This window comes from Monopterus albus, unplaced genomic scaffold (genome assembly GCF_001952655.1).
Source record: "Monopterus albus unplaced genomic scaffold, M_albus_1.0 scaffold56.1, whole genome shotgun sequence".
Taxonomy (NCBI): Eukaryota; Metazoa; Chordata; class Actinopteri; order Synbranchiformes; family Synbranchidae; genus Monopterus; species Monopterus albus.
Genome location: NW_018127936.1, coordinates 233,044 through 255,852, shown reverse-complemented (window position 1 = coordinate 255,852; position 22,809 = coordinate 233,044). Strand labels below are relative to the sequence as shown.

Genomic DNA, 22,809 nt, shown 5'->3' with positions numbered 1-22,809 from the left:
TTACTTTTCACCCACCCTGTATATATGGAGAAAGGCTTTTACTTTAACCTCAATCAAGACTGAAAGCAAGAGCACCATTTTTTATCTTCAGCTAGACAACCTGGGTAAAATCCAAAATTGTCCCCAAATGGGATATACTGTAGTTCTCACATAATATCTGCACAATAGACTCCATGCACACACACACACACACACACACACATGCATGCACACAAACACAAATGTTCATTTCCCACTTAAATCCCTCTATCCCCTCTGTGACCACTGATTCAGCCCATGGATGCGCTCGGTTTTGGCAGTGCTGTTCTCTCAGCCACAGAAGGCCCTTTAAAGATATCACCATTGTTCCCTAATGGCCTCACCTCCTGTTCAAGGAGAGAAGAGAGAAGCAAGAGTGCAAGTGAGAAAAAGAGTGAGCAAGAGAGAAAGAGAAAGAGAAAGAAACAGAGATGGCCTTTTAGGATGATAGCAATGTTCCCAAAGGGCCTCAGCTCTGTACAAGCAAAGTTCTTTGGATAACAGGCAGTCGAGTGTGTTCTCTTAAGCAACAGTGCAACTGTCCCAGTCCTTATTTTCAGCTCTACTGGTGTGTTCTGGGTAGTGAAAACATGTTTCCATCTTCCTTTCTTCTCTGATTCCTACTCTGTTTTCTTTCTATTTTAACTTCTTTTCAGTCTTTCCTCAGTTGTCTTGTATTGCCACTGATAGAGGATGTTGAAAATAAGAGTGACAAGTTGCTGTTACCTGCTCAGTGACCTTGCCCATAATCCAGCCAGAACTATGGCAACACTGGCCATAATGAGTAAATGTGGGAAGTCCCACCTAGTGGTAAAACTGTTGACATTAAGAGGTTACTTTGATTTGTTTTGCTTTAAGCCGATGACAAGTGCATCTTAAGGCACAATAGTTAAAGGTTACACAAAAGAGACATTTGAAAAGTGTGATGCTTGTTAGGTTGCCAATTGTTTATTAAGAGAAACCAATATAAGTGCCAATATTTTGAACAAATGTCAGCTTACTCTTTTGCTTCTTTTGACTACTGATTCAGACACATGTCGCTTGTGGAGGTGTCTACAGTACGTACATCTTCTGGACCTTCTCTCTCAGCAGAGTGAGCAACATACACCAGGCCTAATTTGTCTTAATGCAGTCCATAGATGCTGCAGTGTCCTGTCTGTGCTAAATGTGAGGACTGAGATGAGGTTGTAACCCAAGTCAATGGTTATTAAAATGTCTCTGTCCTCTTGCATAGTCCTGCCTAATGTGGCATGATAGCATAGTACAAAGAAGAAGAATGTATTGTAGATCACATTGTGTCTGTGGATGCTGCAGCAGAGAAGGCCACCTCACCTTGTTGCATCTGCCCCTTTGTAGAGATGGACAAGGAATAATATTTGACAAGGCAGATGAATTTAATGAGTGAGGAATTAGTGATGGAATTAGTAATTAGGAATTAGTAATGGATTTAATGAGGAATTTAATAAGCAGAGAAAATGGTAACAACAAAAGGAACAGAAAAATGAAAGATTTGCTGTAAATTCTAATTTTCCTCCTTCTCACAGCTCTGAAATATATAGCTTCTCTGGGGCATTGCCTTCATTTCATTCTGTGGCACTACAATAACCAAACGATTCATTCTGCGTGAGGCTCATCACTGGTGAGGATGAGAGAGGACAGGATTAAGGTGACAGTGAAGAAGGAATTGTCAGAAGTGGAAAACAACATAATATGATCTAGACCATGAGACAACAATCAAGTGATGAGGAGGAGGGCCCTGCTGAGCTTGTAACCTTCTAGTTAAAAAATGGGATTTTTGTCCTGGTCTTCATCCTCATCTAAGAGGAAAGGCAGACGGTGCACTGAAAATGTTATCAGGATGACCCCAGGGTCCTGGACTGATGTGTTTGAACCGTTTCTGACAGATCCAATCAAAACCATAGTCTCAGATGTGATGAACATGAAGGGTAGACATGTTCAAAGAGGTGGAAGGAGAGGTATCCAAGCATACATGTGTCTGTCTGATGTAGAGATCCCAAACTGAATCCACCTCCGGTTTATTGCATGCAGAGTCTGATCAGACATTTCTTTTAATAATGAGTCAGGGTTTCACGATAAGAAGACTCTTATTAGGTAAAATCCTGGCCTCAGTCTGATATCTCTGTGTGCTAAGCAGAGAATGCAGAGACTAAGATACGGGAGGCACAAGAAGACAGTCCTGGGGAGAGGATATTTCTGGGCTTTTTCTTTTCCAAATAGTTTAACTAACAGTGAATGCAAAGTACTAAATATCACAGGTAAAATAGAAATTTATTTATCACCTTTCTCTACTATTTGAAAATCATTTTGAACTTCACCTACTGAGCTTAAACCTCTGGTAGGTGAGACATACAGTAGCCATATCATATGTCATACACACTGTTTGCAGCCTTAAGGTTTATATATTGAGTATTTTCATTATGCACTATTTCATATCCTTCTAAATGTATAAGTATTAAGTGATATCTTTAGTGATGTATTTTCCTGCAATTTCTTAAGGATATATCAGCTCTTTTATGTAAAAAAAACAACAAAAAACAAACATTGTTAAAAGCTTTTTTTCTGAAACTACAGCAACTTTCAAGTTTCCAGGTGGGAAGATGACTTAACAACAATAGACACATAAAGATACAGGGCATGTGGTGGTGTTGGTTGAAAAAGAAAAGTGGGGAAAAGAAAGGAGGATTAATGAGCCTAACCTCCATAGATCCATAAGCATTTTACACTGATGCTTGTTTGGACCTTACCTGGTAGTTACATGCTGCCATATTTGAATCCTAATCTCTCAGTTGCAAGAGACATAGAATGATGGAGGAAGAAAGTGAGAGAGGAGAACGTGAAGAGACTGATGAGCATAAAAGATAAGAAAGGGGGAAACTTGCAAAGAATAATTAGAAACAAATGCATAGAAGAATGGAGGGTTTTTTTTTACCTTAGTGAAGCCCAGAGACGCCGCAGGGGGGAGGCAGGTGGGAGGTGAAAGAGGGGGTGAAAAATACATAAAAGCTATGCCGAGTGAGACTTGAGAAAGTTGATGATAAAGGCAGGGGAATGAAGGCAAACAGGTACACCCAAGAGCCAAACACCAAAGATCTACAAGCTTTTCACAGGGAGGTCATGTCTTTCTTTGTCTCCTCCAGAGTAAAATCATTCAGAAAGCAAGAGAGAAAAATGGATAAAAGAGGTTGTGAATATATAAGGGAAAGCAAACAGTGAAGCAGCGAGGGGATAGGATTAGAGATCTAAAAGCATTTGGTAAGGCAGAGTAAAAGGCAGTCAGGCAAGTAGATAAACACCAACAACTGAAACATGTTGAAAACCTTTTACAGCAGGGTACAACCTCAGATTGGTAGTGTACACTGCAGGTGAGCTTCAAACGCTATGCCATTTAAAACAATGGCCATTAGTTGTTTTCAGTCCCTGCTCAGTAGGCCATCATCATCAGCCTAGTAGGCTGATACAGTACTGTGTGCAGGACATTGGTTATCATGGCTACAATAACAAATGCAGAACAAGGTTTTGGCACAAAAACATCTTGGTCAGTTTAAGTGGGATAATTAACTACTCACTGATTGTTGGTTAGAATTCAACAGCACTGAGTTTGGAAATAAATGTGTTTGTATCTGAAATCCTTTAATCCACCTGTGAACTGATAATCATCAAATAGTGTGTGCAGTTTAGACAATGCAAAAGCAGCTCAGTGCATGGGAAGGTCAAGATCAAAATACAGTAGGTCATACAGAATAGGAAGAAAAGAAAAGAAGGTAGCTGAGAGATGTTTAGATACTTAGAGTATGTGAAAGGCAGAGAAGAGGGTCTGTGGAATCTGGGGGGATTAAAAGCCAGAGAAGTTTAGATAGGAGAGATGATGCACACCTAAAATGTGCCAAGCCTTTTATAAAGTGATTTTTTTTTTTTTTTTTCTTTTTACAAGTGTTGGTCAAGCTCTCTGTGGGGGCTCTGGGAATGTGAAGCTTGGGGCTTGCAGAATAAAGAGTGAAAGGCAAGAAGAGAAGGAGGAAAATAAAGCAAGAGTGGTGCACAGAGATATACACTTAGATCTAAAGGAATATATGATTTAGAGAGCAATGGGCAGCCAGGAAGGCTACTGATGCTTTAGGGGCTAAAGCGTTTTATAGTATGTCCAATGTGAAGGTAAACTTCCCAAGTCTGGGGTCACATCCCTAGGGGTGGTTACTCCCAGCACTTTTAGCCTCAACTTCAACTGAGAAATTAATTCTCTAGGCCAAGCTTGTAAGAAATCGACCTACATTTCATTCTGATATTTTAAAAACCACTGGATTTGAGCCATACAACACTGAAATGCCTGGGGCAGGGATACGGATAGTCAAAGGTAAGGTAAAGCAAAAAGATAACTACCATAAATAAATACATTTACAGTTACTACATCATTACAATAGCAGTTTTGAAGGCATTATCTTTTGGTCATTACAGGAACAATAAACTCTGGATCATGCTTTCACCTGAAATACCTCTTGCCGATATTTGTTATACTGAAACAATTCCTTACACAATTGTAAAAATCAATACTGGTATAAACACTTGAATGTACACCAGTCTATTGAAATTCAATTTTGACTCTTCTACTCAATTTGACCTCAACCTGATTTGTCATGTAAAACATCACTCTAGCATTAAATGGATAAAAACAAGTGATGCAAGGTCACCTCTCAGAGTAGATTAACAGCTTGGACTTCACCCACTCTCAAAATGAAATTCAGCTTGAGAGAACAGAAAGCAAAACAGGGTAAAATGAGGGCGGTTTCAGATGAAAAGCCAAGGGAAAAGAGAGGGATGAGTGGAAAGCAAGCAGGGGAGAACAGAGTGGTGGTTTCTGAACACAGACAAAGTACCGCTGAGCTGGTCGGTACATGCAGGTGAAATCCCTGCGTGCTGTTGGCTGCTACACCACATTAACTCTAGCTTTCGCTCTGAGCCAGGGACTCGGAGGATAGATGGGATGGAGGGGAAAGAAGGGAAGCCTTACAAATGGTGAAAAGGGACACACAGAAACCTAGGCCATTCAAACATCAGCCTTGTTTTATAAGGAATAATGGAAACCGCTGTAACAGATTGAGTTTGCTTTGTATACTGCCTTTTCAGTTGCACTTGTAAGCAATAATCTCCGGTGGCATATTGCGTAGTGGGAGAAGGTGCTCTAAGAAGGCAGCCCCTCTCCTCATCCTCAGTGGAGCTCAATTTTATCATATAATTTGAATCTTAATTATGTTTTTTTATTATAAAAGCTGATGTAACAAAGAGAAATATTACAATATTAAGCTTGACAATCAACACTTTGGTTGATATAGATGAAGTTGTAGAAAACCTGCCATTTTTTATGTTGCAAAAAAATATTTATGTGACAGGAATGGCATGGCAGCAGTAATACAGTCATCTGTACTTGATGAGGATGAATAGGCCTGGACCTGTGGGGATGCAGAGTATCGCTTTGCATGAGGGATTCAGAAGGAGTTGTTGAGTAAGGTGAAAGCACCTGGGGGAAAAGTGGTTGAGGTGATTGGTGATCATGGTCTTAATGAACCAGTACTATCTCCTAGAGGGATGTGTCTCAAACAAATGGTTGCTGGGTGGGCAAGGTTGGTGGGTTTACCCATGTCTTTAATGGCTGTGGTGTGCTGGAGCTCCTGGATGAAAAGCAACTGACAGTCAATGATCCGCTCAGCAGTGGGGAGTACATGCTCATGCCTTATCCTTTGAACCGCAGGTGGAAGGAAATCAGCCAAACTTTGGGGTAGGGAGTAGGGGTCCTTTTACTATTAATGTGTAAAATTGGACCAGGATGTTTCTGCATTTGAAATTCAATAACTTTTTTTTGGTGGTGCTGGTCATGAAACATTCCCGCATTGAATATCTCACATCTCATTGTTAAACTCTACATTTCTTCAGCATCTCTGGCTGCATTACTAAAGGATCTCCTGAATTTTATACTACTGTTTTGTACTCTGTAATATGATTGTAATTTCTCTTGCTAGTTATTATTTGCAGTGATTTAATGGATTTGTGTCTTTGGCTTAAAATTTCTATGTTTGTGTTGTCTTTCTTCCAGTGGTGGAAGAAGTACTCCAAGTGCTTGCTCAAGGGGGATTTGTTGGGATTTCCTTATAATAGTGTGAAGTCTAAACCTGATTATGTAAAGTGCCCCGAGACAATTGTTGTTGTGAATTGGCACTATACAAATAAATTGAACTGAATTGAACTGAGTCTCTTACTTAAATAAAAGTTTTAATACCACAGTGTAAAAAATGTTACCTAAGTAAAAGTACAAAATATAACAAAACATGCTTAATATACTGTACTAAAAGTACTCATTGTGTAGAATGGCACATTTAACATTAATGTCTGTAATATTATCACACATATGATATTATATTAAAAATGTGTGATAATATCACACACATTACCACATTTAATGTTGTGGGCGGGGGTAGTTTTTAACTAGCTTATGTGCTTACAGTATGATTTGATTAACTTTACATACTGCTCGGTAGCTTGTGAATTTTCTACTGGAGATAAATACAGTTTTATGATGTAATTTTTGTTTTAATCTGGTTGTGAAAAGTAACTACAACCGAAAAAAAATGTAGTGGAGTAAAAAGTCCAATAGTTGCTTCTAAAATGTAATGAAGTCAAAGTATGAAGTAGCACAAAATGCAAATAGTCAAGGAAAGTATAGATACGTACCTCAAAACTGTACTTAACCCTGTAAAGCCCAACATATCAAAAAATAGCCAGAACATTCTAATTTTAACTGAGATGTTTATTAAACCTTTTAACAAAATCCAAAATATAATTCATGATTCGAAATTCAAGATTCACGATTTTTATTTGCCATATATGCATAGACAGACAGTCCAGGCATATAGGAATAAAGGTGCTATTTTATTTAGATTATTTCTATTTCTTTTGTATCACATTTGATACATGGGGCATTTTTGGCAATTTTTTTTGCTCAGAAACCTCACGTATCAAATATGATACAAATGGTTTTATAGGGTTAAGAACATCACAAAAAACTGATAATGTATACTGGAAAGTTTAGACAAAAGATTTAATGATTATTTATCGCCTATATACTGTAGGTCTTGGTATTTCTCAAATTATCATGGTTTGCACAATAGATTTTGAAATACACTGTTTAGTGTAGTGATTTTGAATGCAGACAAATGCATTAGACGCACAGCCTGTACTGTAAGCTAGGGTGGAGAAAGGATTGATTATGGCAAATCAAGTCAGACCAACCCTCCAGTCAGTCAGCAGTTGAACAGGCAGACAGAGAGAACGGCGTACAGGAAGACTAACAGGTACAAGACGACCAAGAGGCCCATATAATGCAGACAATAAAAACAGGCAGATTTGGCATAAAGCATAGACAGAGACGCACAGACTGATTGATGAGCACATGCTGGTGAAAACTGGGCTGGCACAAATGAATTTGCAAGGTACAAGAACAAACATGACATGCACAAGAAAAAGCAGACAAGTATTATGCTCTTGGAGTACTATTTAATTCCTTCTTGCTCTGTTGACAAAAGCTTTTTTGATTTTGTTGATTTAGCATTATTTTCCTAGAGAACATAAATCAGAGTGTAAAATGTCTGCGGAGCTTGGCACCACTGACTGTGGCCTTGCCATGGTAAATAGGGAGATTTCAGAACTAAGCTTAAAATAGCTTTGACAGGTAAAACTTTAGCGCATGTACTTTGTGTGTGTGGGCCTTTGCATTCCTTACATTATGGGAACCAAAACCTGTTAACACACTCACATTGTGGGAACTCACAAGGAAATCACTGAATTTTAGGTGTTAGGGTTAGGTTGGTAATGGTTATGGTTAAGGTTATGATAAGTCTACAGGAAATTAATGTAAGTCAATGAAAACACAGTGTGTGTGTGTGTGTGTGTGTGTGTGTGTGTGCGCGCGCAATCAGACATATTTCTCAATGTTTTTGCTTTGGTGCTTTCTGATGAGGGTAGAAATGTAGCTGTGATTTCACCTTTGCTGTGATGAAGACAGAAAAGCACAGACACTTTTTTGCATTTGTGGGTTAAAAAAGGGCCTCAGTTGAACGACAGGCTGTGTGGTAGTTGGTTTATGTTTTTACAACATTAAATGAGAACTTGATTCACACACCATATTACCTGTTATCTTAAATTTGTATTAGCCTGTCTCTATGTACTCTGTGCATGGGTTTACATGCTCAGTTTGTCTGGTTTTATTTTACAGATGAATGAAGTTGTGTAGTTCATTAAGCATCATTGCGGTGGTGATGATTGTGTTGCCAGTGGTAATATAGTTAACAGTAATTACCACTATTCTGCAAATTATATTTTCTGCCTGTTAATACTTGTAATTAGATTTTAATAGCTTGATAAGACTGTGCTGCTGGACAGATTAGAGCAGTGTTGTTTGTCCATTAAAGATGCCATCTAGATGTCTCTGCTTGTTTATCTGTCTTTCTCATCATCACACACAAACACATGTACACAGAGAGTTTATATGGATGCAGCGAAATAATATTTTTAAAGAATTATTATATAAAGATATGTTCTGAAATCTCATTTTATGTTGTGCTAACACATCAAGACATGCATGTGCATGCATGCACATATACTGTACTGACAGATATAGGCACAGGTTTGTTCCAATTTAAAACTCTTGTAAACAGATTGATGCTCAGCTCTTATTGACTCGACTTCTGCATCTGCTTAAATACGCTATATGTCTGCTCTGCTGTATATATATTTGGGAGGGGAAATAAAGTTGCCTGAGAAACAATTAAGCTTTCCACCACAAATTACTTTGCTGTCATCTTCGTCTATGGCATCTCTTGTTGTTATTGCTGAAAGGCTGATGGTATTCCCTTTTAATTTCCTCAGTGTGTGAAAAGGTGAGATCTGACACACAGAAACTGTCCAAATAGATTCCCACTCTGCTTGCTTATCCTTCTGACCTCGCAGCCTGCTTTGCATTCTTAGAATCACTGACATGTATACGTGTATACAGAATTTTGTTTGTCTTGTTTCTAAATTAATTTCTCTCAGAAACTGTACCGCTCTATGGTGTCTCTCCTCTTAATACATGGTTAAATCTCCAACATGTGGCACATATGCAGCCTTCTGGCCCTTAAAAAGTCTAAACAGTTCACAATTCAGTTAATCGCTCAGCAATGATTCTGGTAATGACAGCAGTGTTGTCCATTTTTATATTCAAAACAACATTGGGTCGTTGTTCTACATAATCATACACACACCCCCGCTCTCCAACATCATTAGCAATGGTCTCAACCAGTGTGCCCTAATTAGGATTATCTTGACCTGCAATGTAGATCATTAAGAATAGAGGACTCCAGGCAGTAAAAATACTGACACCAGCATCCCGGTTTTGTCATTATACAAAAATAAATCATAATTGAGATGATTACATTGGTTGGCTTTAATTAAAAACTCTGAACAGCACAATGAGTTATTTGTCATCTCAGCACACCACTAAGAATATATAGTGGATTCAGCAAAAAATATGACATTTTGGCTAATGTACCCCTGTTCTAATGGCACATATATTCACAGAATTTCAACATAACGAACCATTTCTCTAAATGAATGGAGCTTAAGTAATGAAATAATCTTATAACTAGACTATTAAAGCAATGCATCACTTCTGGTTTGATAAATATAATTTAGATTTAGGAATTATTATTTGCTGGTCTTACTTTCCAGCACTTCTTAGCTAAAAAGACACATGCTTACATATATTTAGCAAACTGGTCAAGATTTAAAGTTGCCAGGGAACTGTGAGGGCACAAGCAGGTCAGGCACAAGAGACACAATGCAATCTAAGAGTTTTATTCACCCAAACTCAATGTCCATAACAAATCTTTATGTTAATTCTGGTGCAAACACATTGAACAAGCCAAAAATGTGCCTTGTTTGTTGCCTCCCATGAGCAGGGGTCCAGACCAGAACATGCAGAAAAACCTATCTGTCAAAGGCACATGGGGCATGTAGAAACATTATACATTACACAAATTTACAAGGATAATAATGATAGATCAATCCTCACTCCAAATTTACACTCAGTCTGCCATACAGTAGAAACCTGCACACACGCTGGTATTTCGAAAGGACAGTCTTTGACATAACATAACATAACACAACAAAAGGCTTAGATCAGATAGAGGATGATGTTTGAGTAATACAAATAGCAAGGAATCACTGCCAGTAAGATATTATGAATTGAGATATTTTCCAAACTCATGCAGGCAGAAAGATTACCAGTCAGCTGCTGTAGAGAATACTATGTATTATTAGAAGTTTGTTCTTCTACAGCCCAAAATTTAGGCATCCCTCTGTCTCTGTCTCCTTTTCTCCAGATATACGTGGTATTGAGGATTTCCTGGACCGTGCCTCTCAGCAGGGAATGGACATATCCCTTCAGAAGGTGGAATCTAATATCAACATGATGATCACAAGTTTGTTCAGAACAATGCGTGTGGAAGAGCTACATCGCTACAGGGACACACTACGCAGAGCTGTGCTGTTCATGAGCCCAGCGACTGCCAAGGCTTTTATTACTGAGGTAAGGAGGGTGGTTTTTCATCCCCCATTTTATGGTTAGTAACTGGAAAACACCAGTAACAGTAGTGCAAGTGTGTGAGTGGGACACCAGCCAAATACAGATGGGTGACAAATTAAAGGAAAAACCTGAATAAATGATTGGCCTTCCAGGATGACAATGCCCCCGTCCTTTGGGCACGAGGAATGGTTTGAGTATGAAAATAATATGAATCATACCATATGACCTTTGCAGTCACCAGATCGAAACCCAGCTGAAACCTATGGACCGATGTGTTAAACAGCAGCACCACCACCATCATCAAAACACCAAATGTGGGAATATATTTTAAAAGAATGGTTTTCATCCCCTTCAGCAGAGTCCAGACACTTGTAGAATCAATGCCAAGGTGCACTGATGCTGTTCTGGTGGCACGTGGTGGCCCCACACCTTACAAAGACGCCTTATGTTTGGCTTTTCTTTAATTTTACACGTGTCTATAAATTAAAATATATTTTTCCTTACACATGTTTCAACTACTCCCTTGCAACACAGTCAAGAACACACACACACACACACACACACACACACTTCCCCTCAATCTCCTGTTGTGCTCTTTATCTCTGCAGAAGGAGAGTTCAGTTTGTTCTTATACATAAATGATATAGAGACCATGGTTCAAAGCAGTTGGCTGTAGCATTAGTTATAAATTCATAATTTAAAGTGGTATTGGGGCTTAATCCCATGTGTCATGTTCTCATCTCTTTTTAATTAAAAGTGACCTTGGAAAGAGCAATCACAATCTAATTCAGTCGGAGGCGTGACAAGGAGGGAATGAAAGACGTGGTGTTGTGTGTCTCTAAGTGTGTTAGTGTCACTGAGATTGTGTGGCATGGAAACACACTGAAGTCAGTACACTGTGCTGGACCAGTGGAGTTGTCAAGGTTTCTCTCTTTAAACATGCTAAGGAAACATTAAAGCCTGCCTTAAGTGATTTAAACCACTTTAGATGTTAGACCTAAAGTAAGCACACACAGTGTTGCTTATAGTTTCTTACTGCATTTATGCACTATGCACACAGCTTGTTTCATAGATATTATGTCCCAATTTACACTATTGTAAGCATAGAAGGTCAAAGTTGAACCAGTGGATGCTTGAAAAGTGCAGGTTAAAAAACTCTTTTAATGTTTGCCTTCTCAGCAACTACAGTAAGTCGACAAATGTTACAATAAAGCTATGGTAAAATTCCTTTGTTGCCGTTTCACGGCAAGTATGCTATTTAAATCCTTTCCTATCTTTACTGAGGAAAATTGTTTTTAAACATTTCAAGATTCAAGGTTTTTATTCAACATGTATTTATTTAGACTGTTATGCTAGTGGTGATAATGATTTTCTCAACACATACTGTATGTTGGCAAACTGGCGGCCCTCGGCCCATCTTTGTTCCTATAGGGCTCAGCCTTTCCTGGATGCCACTTTTGTACCAAATCATGATCATGGTCACCTGTTGCCATCACTTGTTTCAAATGGAATCATCATTTCATTGCTTTATCGCATTACTAGTCCTGAAATGCATCAGTTATAATTTTGAATCTACATACCTTACCAACGTTTTTTGATTTGGGGTTGTGAAAAAATATTAATCTGGGGGAGAAAAGAACAAGACAAAGAACTCAAAATATTTGGAAATTTATGCTTGAATGCATTTATTATCACACCTTAATTTGTTCCTCAAAATTTGATCTATGCAGTAATTGCTTTAGCTACAGTGTTATACAATTTGGAGTGTCCACCTCCATTTTATTGTGTGAGTAGAACCCACATTCATTTTCTAGAGTTTATCTCCCTCTTCTTTGGGAAGGTTGACAAAGCAGTCATTTAATCTAATTTAGTCAGACATCAAGTGGAGAGGGGTTTCTGAGATGATGTGTCAGGAGATGGTAAAGATTGGAGGACAGATTGATGATCACATATTGTATCTCACACTCTCTCAAGCCTTGGCAAGAATGGTGAGGAGGGGTAAGGGAGAGGGAGACGGATACAAGGACTGAAAGACAGGCACAGTCAGGCATAGACATGAAGACAGAGAGAGGTGACTGGGACCTTTCCCCCCCCCCCTCTGTTATGTGTGAGGTCATTTGTCACAGAAAGCACCTCCCATCCAGATGCATTAGGCCTTGATGTTAGATGTGAGCTGAAAGCTGTTCCAGAGACTTGGCAGAAGGAGAAGGAGAGAGAATGGGAGATGAGGAATGTGGCAGACAGAGAGCAATTAGGTGATGGAAGACAATTAACAGAATGGAAGGAGGTGCCTAAGGCTGTATGCCTTTCAATTAGGACCTCAAACAATACTTAGTGCCCATAGATACACTGAATTTATTTATTTAATTTTTGTTTCTGTAATTGTTTCTACTTTTCAGTCTGCCCCCAAAGAGATGGTCAGGAAACCATGAACACAAAGGACAAATTTCATATTAGAATAACTTTGGCACATAGTTAGATTAGCATTAGGTGGGTTTTACATCCACCTGTTTTTATGCCCAGAGTTTCTGCATAAAAAAAACTGAAAACAATGTGGTTCTATTGATAAAAGCAAAATGTGACAAGGTGCATAGGAAAATGACTGAGTAAATGTGACTTGAATGTCCACTGAAAAGATGAAAGAAAGTAGCGGACTAAAACAGGACAATGAGGAGATTATAACATTCCTGAAATTAATACATGAAACAAACTAATTCATTATATTTTCTTGTTGCACCTTCTTCTTCTGCAGTGCTTTAATGGCACCTGACTTGAAAATTAGTGCCACCAGCTGTTTATGTTGATGACCTAACTCCCACTATTTATAACAGGGAATATATTAATTTTGCCTTTTGATCTCAATGCATTAAAAATTAAAAATGGTACCATTTTGGGACTATTCCATTTTAAATTGACATGGAAATGCACAACGTTTGTCAGTGGAAATACAGATTAAAATGTTTTCGCCAATTTTCTCAAAATTGCTGAGTTCATCAGTCAGGTTGTTGGATTCAGCAATTGACAATAGAGTAACTTAGGTTTTTTGATGGCTGTATCTGTAAGAAAGACCACATAATGACTATTGTAAGTGTAAGAAATAATAATTCTGATAACAATGATGGCAGATAAGTAATCATAAGCCTGTTGGCTCAGCTCTTTCTTAGTGTGACTTCACTCTGAGTCTCTGTCCTTGCTTTTCTGTGATTTGTGGGTTTTATGTCCCTGTTGTGAGCCCAGCAGGAAATACAGTTCTCTTCCACCACACACATCCATGAATTTCATCCTACAAGCGCACAAATATATTCTCAGAACCAACATGCTCATTCAATTTTCTGCATTATTTAACATTTTCTTGCTCTGTTGCTTTTTGTGAGACTAGTGCATGTGGTTGTGTGTACCAGCGATTGCCATCAAGGCTCTCTGCTGGTAAATACATCTCCCTATTCCACCCGCTTGACACAAGGGCAAAGTGGGTTTCTTGCCCTGGGACAACTGTCTTATTAAATTGTTATGGGTTATGAATTGCTTTCCTGGATGTACACAACTCATAAATGACCAATACCACATTGAATTTTAAAAAATGAAAATCCCTTCATTTGTTACTGTTATGGTTTCTCATGGTTAAGTTATTTTTGGTTGCTTACATACTAAAAACAGTTTTTAAAAAGTACATATTGTATATAGTTATACATATTCATTTTCTGACAATGAATTATGCCTAAAATCTACAGTACACATGACTATAATTGGGTTGTAATGACTATATATGTGCTTGTATCCCACATGATGTATAACAAAATTAAACCAAAGAAAATATAACTTTTTACATGCTTAAACTTGTATAAAACAACATTAATTGGTATTTTTACTGTAGCATGTAATGTTACAAAAACTTTCCATCCATCTGTGTTTGTCACTGCTTCTTTTTTCTTTCCTGCCATTCACCGTGCAGTTTTGGCAGAAGTAACTTATGAACAAATTTGCATTTAGAAATTAGACAAGTCATAATGTACTCAGGCAGAATTGGTTTTCTGTTTTACTTTTTGTCACATACACACATAGACTTCATATTAGATATGCAAAGAAGTGAAATATATTAATTTTGCCTTTTGATCTCAATGCGTTAAAAATTAAAAATGGTACCATTTTGGGACTATTTCATTTTAAATTGACATTTCTTTCTTTGAAGAACCTCAGAACGGGTTGGAGATTATTCCACAGATGACAGATGTCACAAATGAAACATGAAGGGAAATATTCTTTATAAGACACGATGAATAATGTATTCACTGCATATGGCTGTATCCACAGAAAAAAGTTTTGCCTAAGTAAAACCTGCCAATATCATTGTCCATTGTCTTATATGACTGAATGGGCTATATACCATATTATTTGTAATAACTGTCAGTGGAACATGGGGAGAATCATTTACTGATCATATGACTCCACAATAATTTAAGACTTTCCACATATTCTACAAAATAGGAGAGTACCAGCATATACGCATCAGTACATCTTGGATTGCTGGCTGATTCCTTGCCTTGGCTCAGTCACTTGATGAAATGTAATACCTCTCGGGACAGCTTTCTTCTTATTTATGTATCTTTGATCAAATTTCTAGGTCTCTTTAATTCTTTTGCTGACAGTTCCCCAAAGTCAAACAGAAGTGGCATATTAAGGCGCTGTGATCTATGCTCCTCTGGAATAGCCCGAAGAAAGGCATTTGGAACACAAGGAATTTGGAAGTTTAGTCACTCGGTGGGTGGAATTTTGTTGTTACAGTCAGGGTGGGTGGCTCTGCTGGGAGCTGAAAAAGTTGTTGAGCTGTTGTTATAGCTTCAGGACTGTGCTTTTTGGTTTCTTTGTTTCTCGATCTTTGTGTACGTTTGTTATTTTCAACACTATTTATTCATAATGTTTTGTTGTTGAAACTGTAGCACACCAACTCACTTAAGATGTACTGGTTATAGTGCAGTGATCACCCAGTTAAACGTGTAGTTTATGTATATTTATACTGTCGAACTGTCAAAAGCAGTGCCAGCTGAAAGACGTTTAGTAAATGCTATACTTTTGTTGTTCTGGTGAGTTTTTGCAGTTTTGTAGTAATAAAAACTGATATTTGTAGTTTTGCAGCTTTACATAGCCAATGTGGAGGAAGTACTTGGATAGTTTTGTTACAGTAAGTAAAAGTTGCAATAGCACACTAAAAAAATACTTATTATTGATGCATTATTATCTACATCACATTTAATGTTGCAGGTGGAAAAGGTGGATCTAATTTTAGCTACATTATAAATTTATTATTTAAATTACTGCTGGGTGAATTATGTGCAAATTAATAAAGTATTATGATTATACTGTGAGGCTGGCATCTAAAATTACCATTGCTAGTGTAATGAAATTCAACTGTTTCAACAACTGTGCAGCTGTTACTACAATACTGTATGTGAAGGATGACAGACATGGGTATCCTGGGTGGGTGTGTTGGTGCTCTGTGATTGATTGTTCTCTTTTTTTATGTCCACCCATGCATGTATATTTTATATAGTTACTGTTCAAATGATCAAACAAGGTGCATTTTACAAAAGGAACCATGCAGTCCTGAACACTTTAAATCAGCAGTTTCTCAAAATATTCCATCTTTAGTGCAGGAAAGAGAGAGGTAGTGGAGTAAGAGACAGAGAACAAAGGCTAGCTGACTTCGGTTTGGGATTAGAGCCATGGTGGAATTTAATAAAGGACTTTTATTACATGCTTCAGATGGGCCCTACATAGGCAACTCTTTCACTATTAGTTGCACTAATTTGTGCTCTGCCAGAAAGCCACTGTTTCCAGCATTTTCATCTACCATATTTTGATTTCAATAAAACAAACACAGATGAGGCACAGAAACAGAGAATTGGTTAAATATATTATCACCACACATTTTGTCTCAACTCGGAGTTTCAGGCATTGTTTTACAGTATCATTCTTTGACTGCTATACAACATGAAATATGAACACGGGTTCGTCTGGAGTCCCTTTTATTAAAATAATCAAAACTGGGAGCACATATAATGGCTTGATGCTCAAAGACAGGAATTGTTGTTTTTGGGATACATATTTTCACTAAAGCATGTTCTTGCTGTTCTTGGGTAGGACATCTACATTGAATTTGCATCCTTGTCATTACCTGTCAGTACTATACTCTTTTATAAATGAAAACCATCTTGTGCAGAGTAAATTTCCTGCATCATGGGCTGAAGTCTGATCATTTAAAAAAAAAACCATTTACATTCATTCTCTACAATCACCGCGAAGGAGCTAGGATTTGTAGACTTCTAGCAAATGAAGCTTTAAATCAGATGTTGTGATTCTACGCTGCTCCATTGCCAATGATGAATATGTATTTGCTCATCAACATCCTGTGCATGAAATTTCCACAGTTTATAATGAATTAATTACCTCTGATTTATTATGGTCTCAAGGGCTATGAAATATATGCTTGTGAGAGACAATGTGGGCTGTCAATTACAGCCATGGGACAACATTTTCTGCAGGGAATTATAATACAATGCAATATAATATGAAATGTTTTAGGTTTGCAGTGTGGAATATCCATCCATCCATCCATTATTATACATATGTCACTTAGAGGATCGAGGGGACTGTAGCCTAGTGTGATGAATTAGAAACAAATTGTTGGTGATACATAATCTGTTTGTCTTAATATTGTAAACGTCAGTGTGATATCTTTTGTATTTGTTCATATTTTTGAGTGCCTTATACACTTCTGAACTATGGTACTGCATACTCTGTATGTTGATTTATTTTCATTGGTGTGGATTTATAATCTGGTTTACTGTTAATTATGCTGAGTACTCTTACATAGAGAAAAGCCTTATCTCAGGACTGTTTGATTAAATGTCTTTTCAAATGAAGGGACGCTAGAATGGATGGGAGGAGTTTGTGATGGAATGAGAGACGGGGAGAAGTTGGACAGAAGGGTTATTTTAGGACGCGACTGAAATGTGAAGTGATGTGGAAAAAAAGATGGGTTACACAGGAAAATCAAGGTGCATTTATATAAATGTAGTGACAGACATAATAAAAAAAAATATTCAAAAGTAACAGGCTTCCTGACAGCTACAGTACAGGTTGCTCAGGGCTTTTGAGTTTAGCTCCACGTATGCATGTCACAGACCTTTGAAATTTGTATTTGTTCTTTGGTGGAGGTCAGTCAAAGTGATTTGGAAGGGCCAGGGGGAAAGGAGGTAGAGATAAAGAGGCATGCGTAAATGGATGATGTAGAGTGTGAAGGATGAGCACATTAAAAGCAAATAAATAGAAATTATAATGATGGGGTGGAAAAATCAGAAAGTCAGTGAAAATATGTGTATGCAAGTAAGTCTGTTTTTGTAAATAAAGTGCTGCATATTCATATCTGTAAAGTAGCATTTAGATGGTGTCCAAATCTACTCCCAAGTCTTGAGATCTAACACTGGTTACAGACTCACTGAAATGAAGTACAACATCATTTCACTTCCGCTTTACCATGTTTACAATTGTGTATAGAGGACCACTCTTTTCTGCTATGGGTCTATGCCGTAGAGGTTGTCAAAGTGAGCTAGTCTTTTTGTTGCCATGTGGTGAGATGTCCAAGATGATGTGACACTTGCTTCTCATTCATGGCAGTACGTTAACACGTACGTTGAATTTGGACTTCAGTGTCAAGGACACCCTGCCATGCTAACAGGAGCAGATGGGGATCAAACTGCCAATCCTGTGCTTAGTGGACGACTTGCTCTACCTGCTAATCCACAATGGCCCCCATGTTTGTTAGAAGGGGCCACAATAAGGCTTATATTGTGTAACATGACCAAACAGTAATTTGGCAGGGCTGAAGTTGATATTTGCAGTGTTTCTTTTGCTGCGGGGCCCAAGTTTCTTTAAGGTTGTGTCATCATACTGGTACTTTATATAGAGTACATGCATTTACACAAAAAAGATAAACACACCTAGAGAAAGTGAGCCACAGCATTCTTTGCCTACCACTTTCCAGTGTGTTAAAAGGGCAGTTCCGAAGTTTGTCAGTAGTTCTCTCCTTGAACTTTATTACCAGACAGAGATGGCATTATGTTCTTATCTCGACAAACAGGGTGTGTATGTGTGTGTGATGTGCAATGACATTAAGGCTTTATCTGTGCTGTGATTATAGAGCATTACTACTAAAACACTGAATGTGTGTGTGTGTGTGTGTGTGTGTGTGTGTGTGTGTAAGGTAGAGAGCAACACCTATAACACAGGACGTGTGTGTGTGTGTGTGTGTGTGTGTGTGTGTGTGTGTGTGTAAGGAGCACCAAAGGTTAGTGCTATTGACTGCCACTAATGGGAATTCCAGTAAGTACTTTACAGATAATACAGGTGTGCTTGTGAGTGTGCTTGTCTTCGCACTTTTTTTAGTTTGCTGATGTGCTTATCTGTTGTCTGTTTGTCTCTTCTCCCCTCTGTTTCCCTGCCATGGACTCAAACACTCACATGTGCACACTCTGTGCCCTAAGCATCCTTTATCTCCCTGCTCTTTCACCATCGTGTTACCGTCCCTATCAGGTTATCACCTTCACACACACACACACACACACACACACACACACACACACACACAGCTGTTGAACAGCTAGCTTTGTGTGGATATTCACTGACACAATGCATCCCATTGCTCTTCACAGTTACACTAGATGTATAAATCCAACCCTTACCCTAAACCCAATTCTAACACTTAACCTTAATCAAATCCTAACCCTTACTCAACTTTGAAGGGGTGTAAGAAAGTGAGGACCAGCTAAACTATCCTCACATTCCCAAAATGTATACACCCATGCTATAATTTTGATAATTGATTTTGATTTAGTTTTAGTAATCTGACAAAAATATATATTAGTTTGCAGATTCAGTTATTTGGTTTTTGTTAAATTTAGTGTACAGGACTGCAGCTGTAGTCAGGAAATCTGAAACCATTTTCATCTAGTTTTCATCAATGTCATTTTAATCAAATGTTTGTGCAGAATTTTTATAAATTACATCTTCTTAGCATTTTGTGGTTCAAGTTGTCAACACCTTTGAGGTGTATAATTAACATAGTTGCAGGCGTTGCTCTTGTGTATTATGAGACTTTATTTGTTCATGTCCCTGTGCTCTGCTGAGAAGTGATTCAGTGGCTGGATTGACCAACAATATGGCTAAAATCCTGTGTGGATTTACACTTGGGTCCTGGTTTTATTTGAAAGAAAAAGCTAAATCATTGTTAATAAAGTGAAATCTCTTTAATTAACATCAAGAAAAAAGGCTTAGATGGTTGAGTGCTAACATTAATCCTGGAACTTAATTATTCATTTTGATATCAGCACAAAAGAAAGTAATGTTAGAATTTATTATCTCACCTTTTCATACATGCCTGTGGTTTTTATCAGCTCTTTTTATATCCTCGTGTCTAATTTTCAGTGGATTGTATATAAATTTAGCCATAAACCCATTTCTTTCAACAACCTTTATTTTAAGATAACAGAGAGGATTCACAAGAGAATGTAAAGATACTTTTTGTTAATGGTAGTGCAACAGGCTGAGGGGCTAAATCAACTTTTAAATAAGAGATCTATTGGGTGGCAAAGGAGCTACAGTAGATGATTCCACAGGTCCATGCAGATTATGGATTAACACTCGGCATATTTTTGTTATAGTTTTCATTGTCATAATTAACCCTGAAACACACACATATTCACATACTCTTGCATGGCTGTTTAATTCCATGTGTGGGTCTCAATAAAGGCTTTAAATCACTACATCAAATAATGACATGCACCCAAAAACCTAAGAAAATTATCCATTCTTTGTGAGAGGTGTAATAAAGATGAGGTAATGGTGTTTAGAGGGAAGCAATAGAATAAGTCCTTTCTTTCCTGTCTATAGGATGCAATTGTTGTTTAGGTTATGGAACGTGTTTTACGCTGTTTCCTCTGGTATTTCCTGTACTTGGTTCCTGATGGGATTTATGGTACTGAAGATGTATTACATGTGAAAATGTAATTGTGTTGGGTGAAAGAGAGGGGGGATTGGCGAGAGGAAGAGAAACAGAAGGAGATGCACAGAGCAATGAAGCATAGTGAAATCAGAAATGACAAAGGCCAGTTTAGGCAAGAGAAAAATGCTGGCATAGAGAGACTGTTCAGTGAAAAAATGGGGAGACTGTCATGGTTGGGAGACCCAGGGAAAAGACACAAAAAGAGATAAGTATGCAGTGTTTCATCAGAATTGCTGTAAATGCAAAACGTTCTAACAGCTGACAATAAAGCAGAAGTCTTTCTTTTCCAAAGGCCTATGGCTTGATGGCCACAAACCATATAATAGTCCTTTTAGAAAGAGCTGACATATGCACTGGGATGCATTTTGTGTCTGTTTTTAGTCCTTGCTGAGAGAGCAATGATGAGCAGATACAGATATCTGAACAGTGAAAAATACAAGAGACTCAGTTGAGCGCCAGATGAGGAAGAATCTATAGTCATTAATCATGTACCATATCTTTACACTTTAGCTATGAAGGTGATCGTTCCCCTAACAATGCTCACATTTCATTTCAGTTTTGTACATGGTGGTGTTGATGGCTCAATTCAAGTGTAATGCTGTACAATCCCTTTGCTTCTTGCTGCAAAGGGTCCCATGATCCAGCTAGAAATAGAGAAATAAACTGATATTATTAGATATCACCATGAGACATCTAATTTTAGGGTAATTTCATCTATTATTTCAGATGGCATTTGTGCTGTGTTTAATAACTTATTTATGGCACATCCCACATGTTCTCAGCAAGGAGTACAACTTCTCCTTTGTGAAGGAGTATATTTTATATTACTGATGACATCTTAAGTTTTGTTTCAGCAGGTATGCTCTAAATTCAGCTTAGCCTTCATAGGTGTATGACACAGATAAAGGTTAAAATTGTTTCCTTGGTAAAGAGTTTTGCCAAATTGGAGCTACAGACAGATTGAATTGCAACAGTTTTTACAGCTCATTGCCTGTTAGTTCAATGCATCAGTGTATAAATGTGCTGTTAAACCATCAGTTTTTCTTCAGTACATGCCTAATAGAATATGGATGCGTGTGCATTATATGATCGACCATTTAGTGGGAGAACTGTTAAAAGAGTACTACAGCTCTGCAGATTTTCTCAAAGGGGGAGATACTGTAGGGTGATGAAAGAACACTTTTACTTTTGTGAGGCCACTATGGACTGATCTTCAAGTCTAGTATGCTTGAAAAATACAGATAAAACAAGTTGTTAGTCATAACAAAAATGTTTGTCAAATTGTTTCTGGCAAAGACTGCATGAGTTTAGAGAGGGTTTAAACTAACCAGGATCATATTAGATTAAACTGGTATCTATTCATTTATTGTGATAACGCGTGTGCATTTTCATTTTATAGTGACGCCATTGTGATATAATACTGTATATTATCACTTGTTTTCTCCTGACATTAAGACAAAACAACTGATGTGAAGTTTTTTTCTTTTAGAAATGTCATATTGCTATAAAACCTAAGATCTCAATAAAGTAAATGTGATACTGTATAAGCAATTAACTGTGATCAAAGCAAGAAAGTTTGTCTCAGACCAGTTCACATTATAGTGTAAAGTCTTTTCATTATTCAAAGCAAATTTTTTCTTCACTTAAAGTGATTTAAAGTGACCTAAATTATATCAAGCTACAGTCAGCTCCCACAGTTACCTGTGAAACATGAGTGCACCGTGCGGTCAGCTTCCCTGGCTGGCAACTTTAGCATATGCTTCAACCTCTGGAGGCCAGATCAGATGTGTTATTGAAGGCCATAACAGCTGCTACTCTGCACCATATACAGCTGGTTATTCCACTGCTCACTCAAACACCAACCCTAATACCTGTATGTCTTCTCTCTGTTTTCCCAATGGTAACTTCTCATATTATACAGTATGTACCTATGCTCTTAGGCTAACATGGATGTTCTCTCGTTGCTTTTTCTAAAAGCCCTTGGCAGAATTTGTGTGAGATTATAACACTTGCATTTACATTAGCAAGAATTTGAGCTAATGGACTATACTGTTAAATAGCAACTAAATAGCACAAGTTACCCTTAGGCTGACAACAGGACACT

The 22,809-nt window shown here is 37.8% G+C and overlaps 1 protein-coding gene across 7 annotated transcripts in view; it reads left to right on the top strand.

Annotated features, from left to right (window-relative positions):
- Positions 1–22,809, top strand: part of grid2 (glutamate receptor, ionotropic, delta 2) — a 437,846-nt gene that overhangs the window by 251,373 nt on the left and 163,664 nt on the right. For all 7 annotated transcript variants that reach the window (XR_002275145.1, XR_002275146.1, XM_020602378.1 and 4 more), the window contains one exon: positions 10,446–10,651. Coding sequence is in view for 5 of the 7 variants with exons in the window: in XM_020602378.1 (XP_020458034.1) it covers positions 10,446–10,651 (206 nt within the window). In the remaining 2 variants the exon portion in view is untranslated. The remainder of the gene's footprint in view (positions 1–10,445; positions 10,652–22,809) is intronic.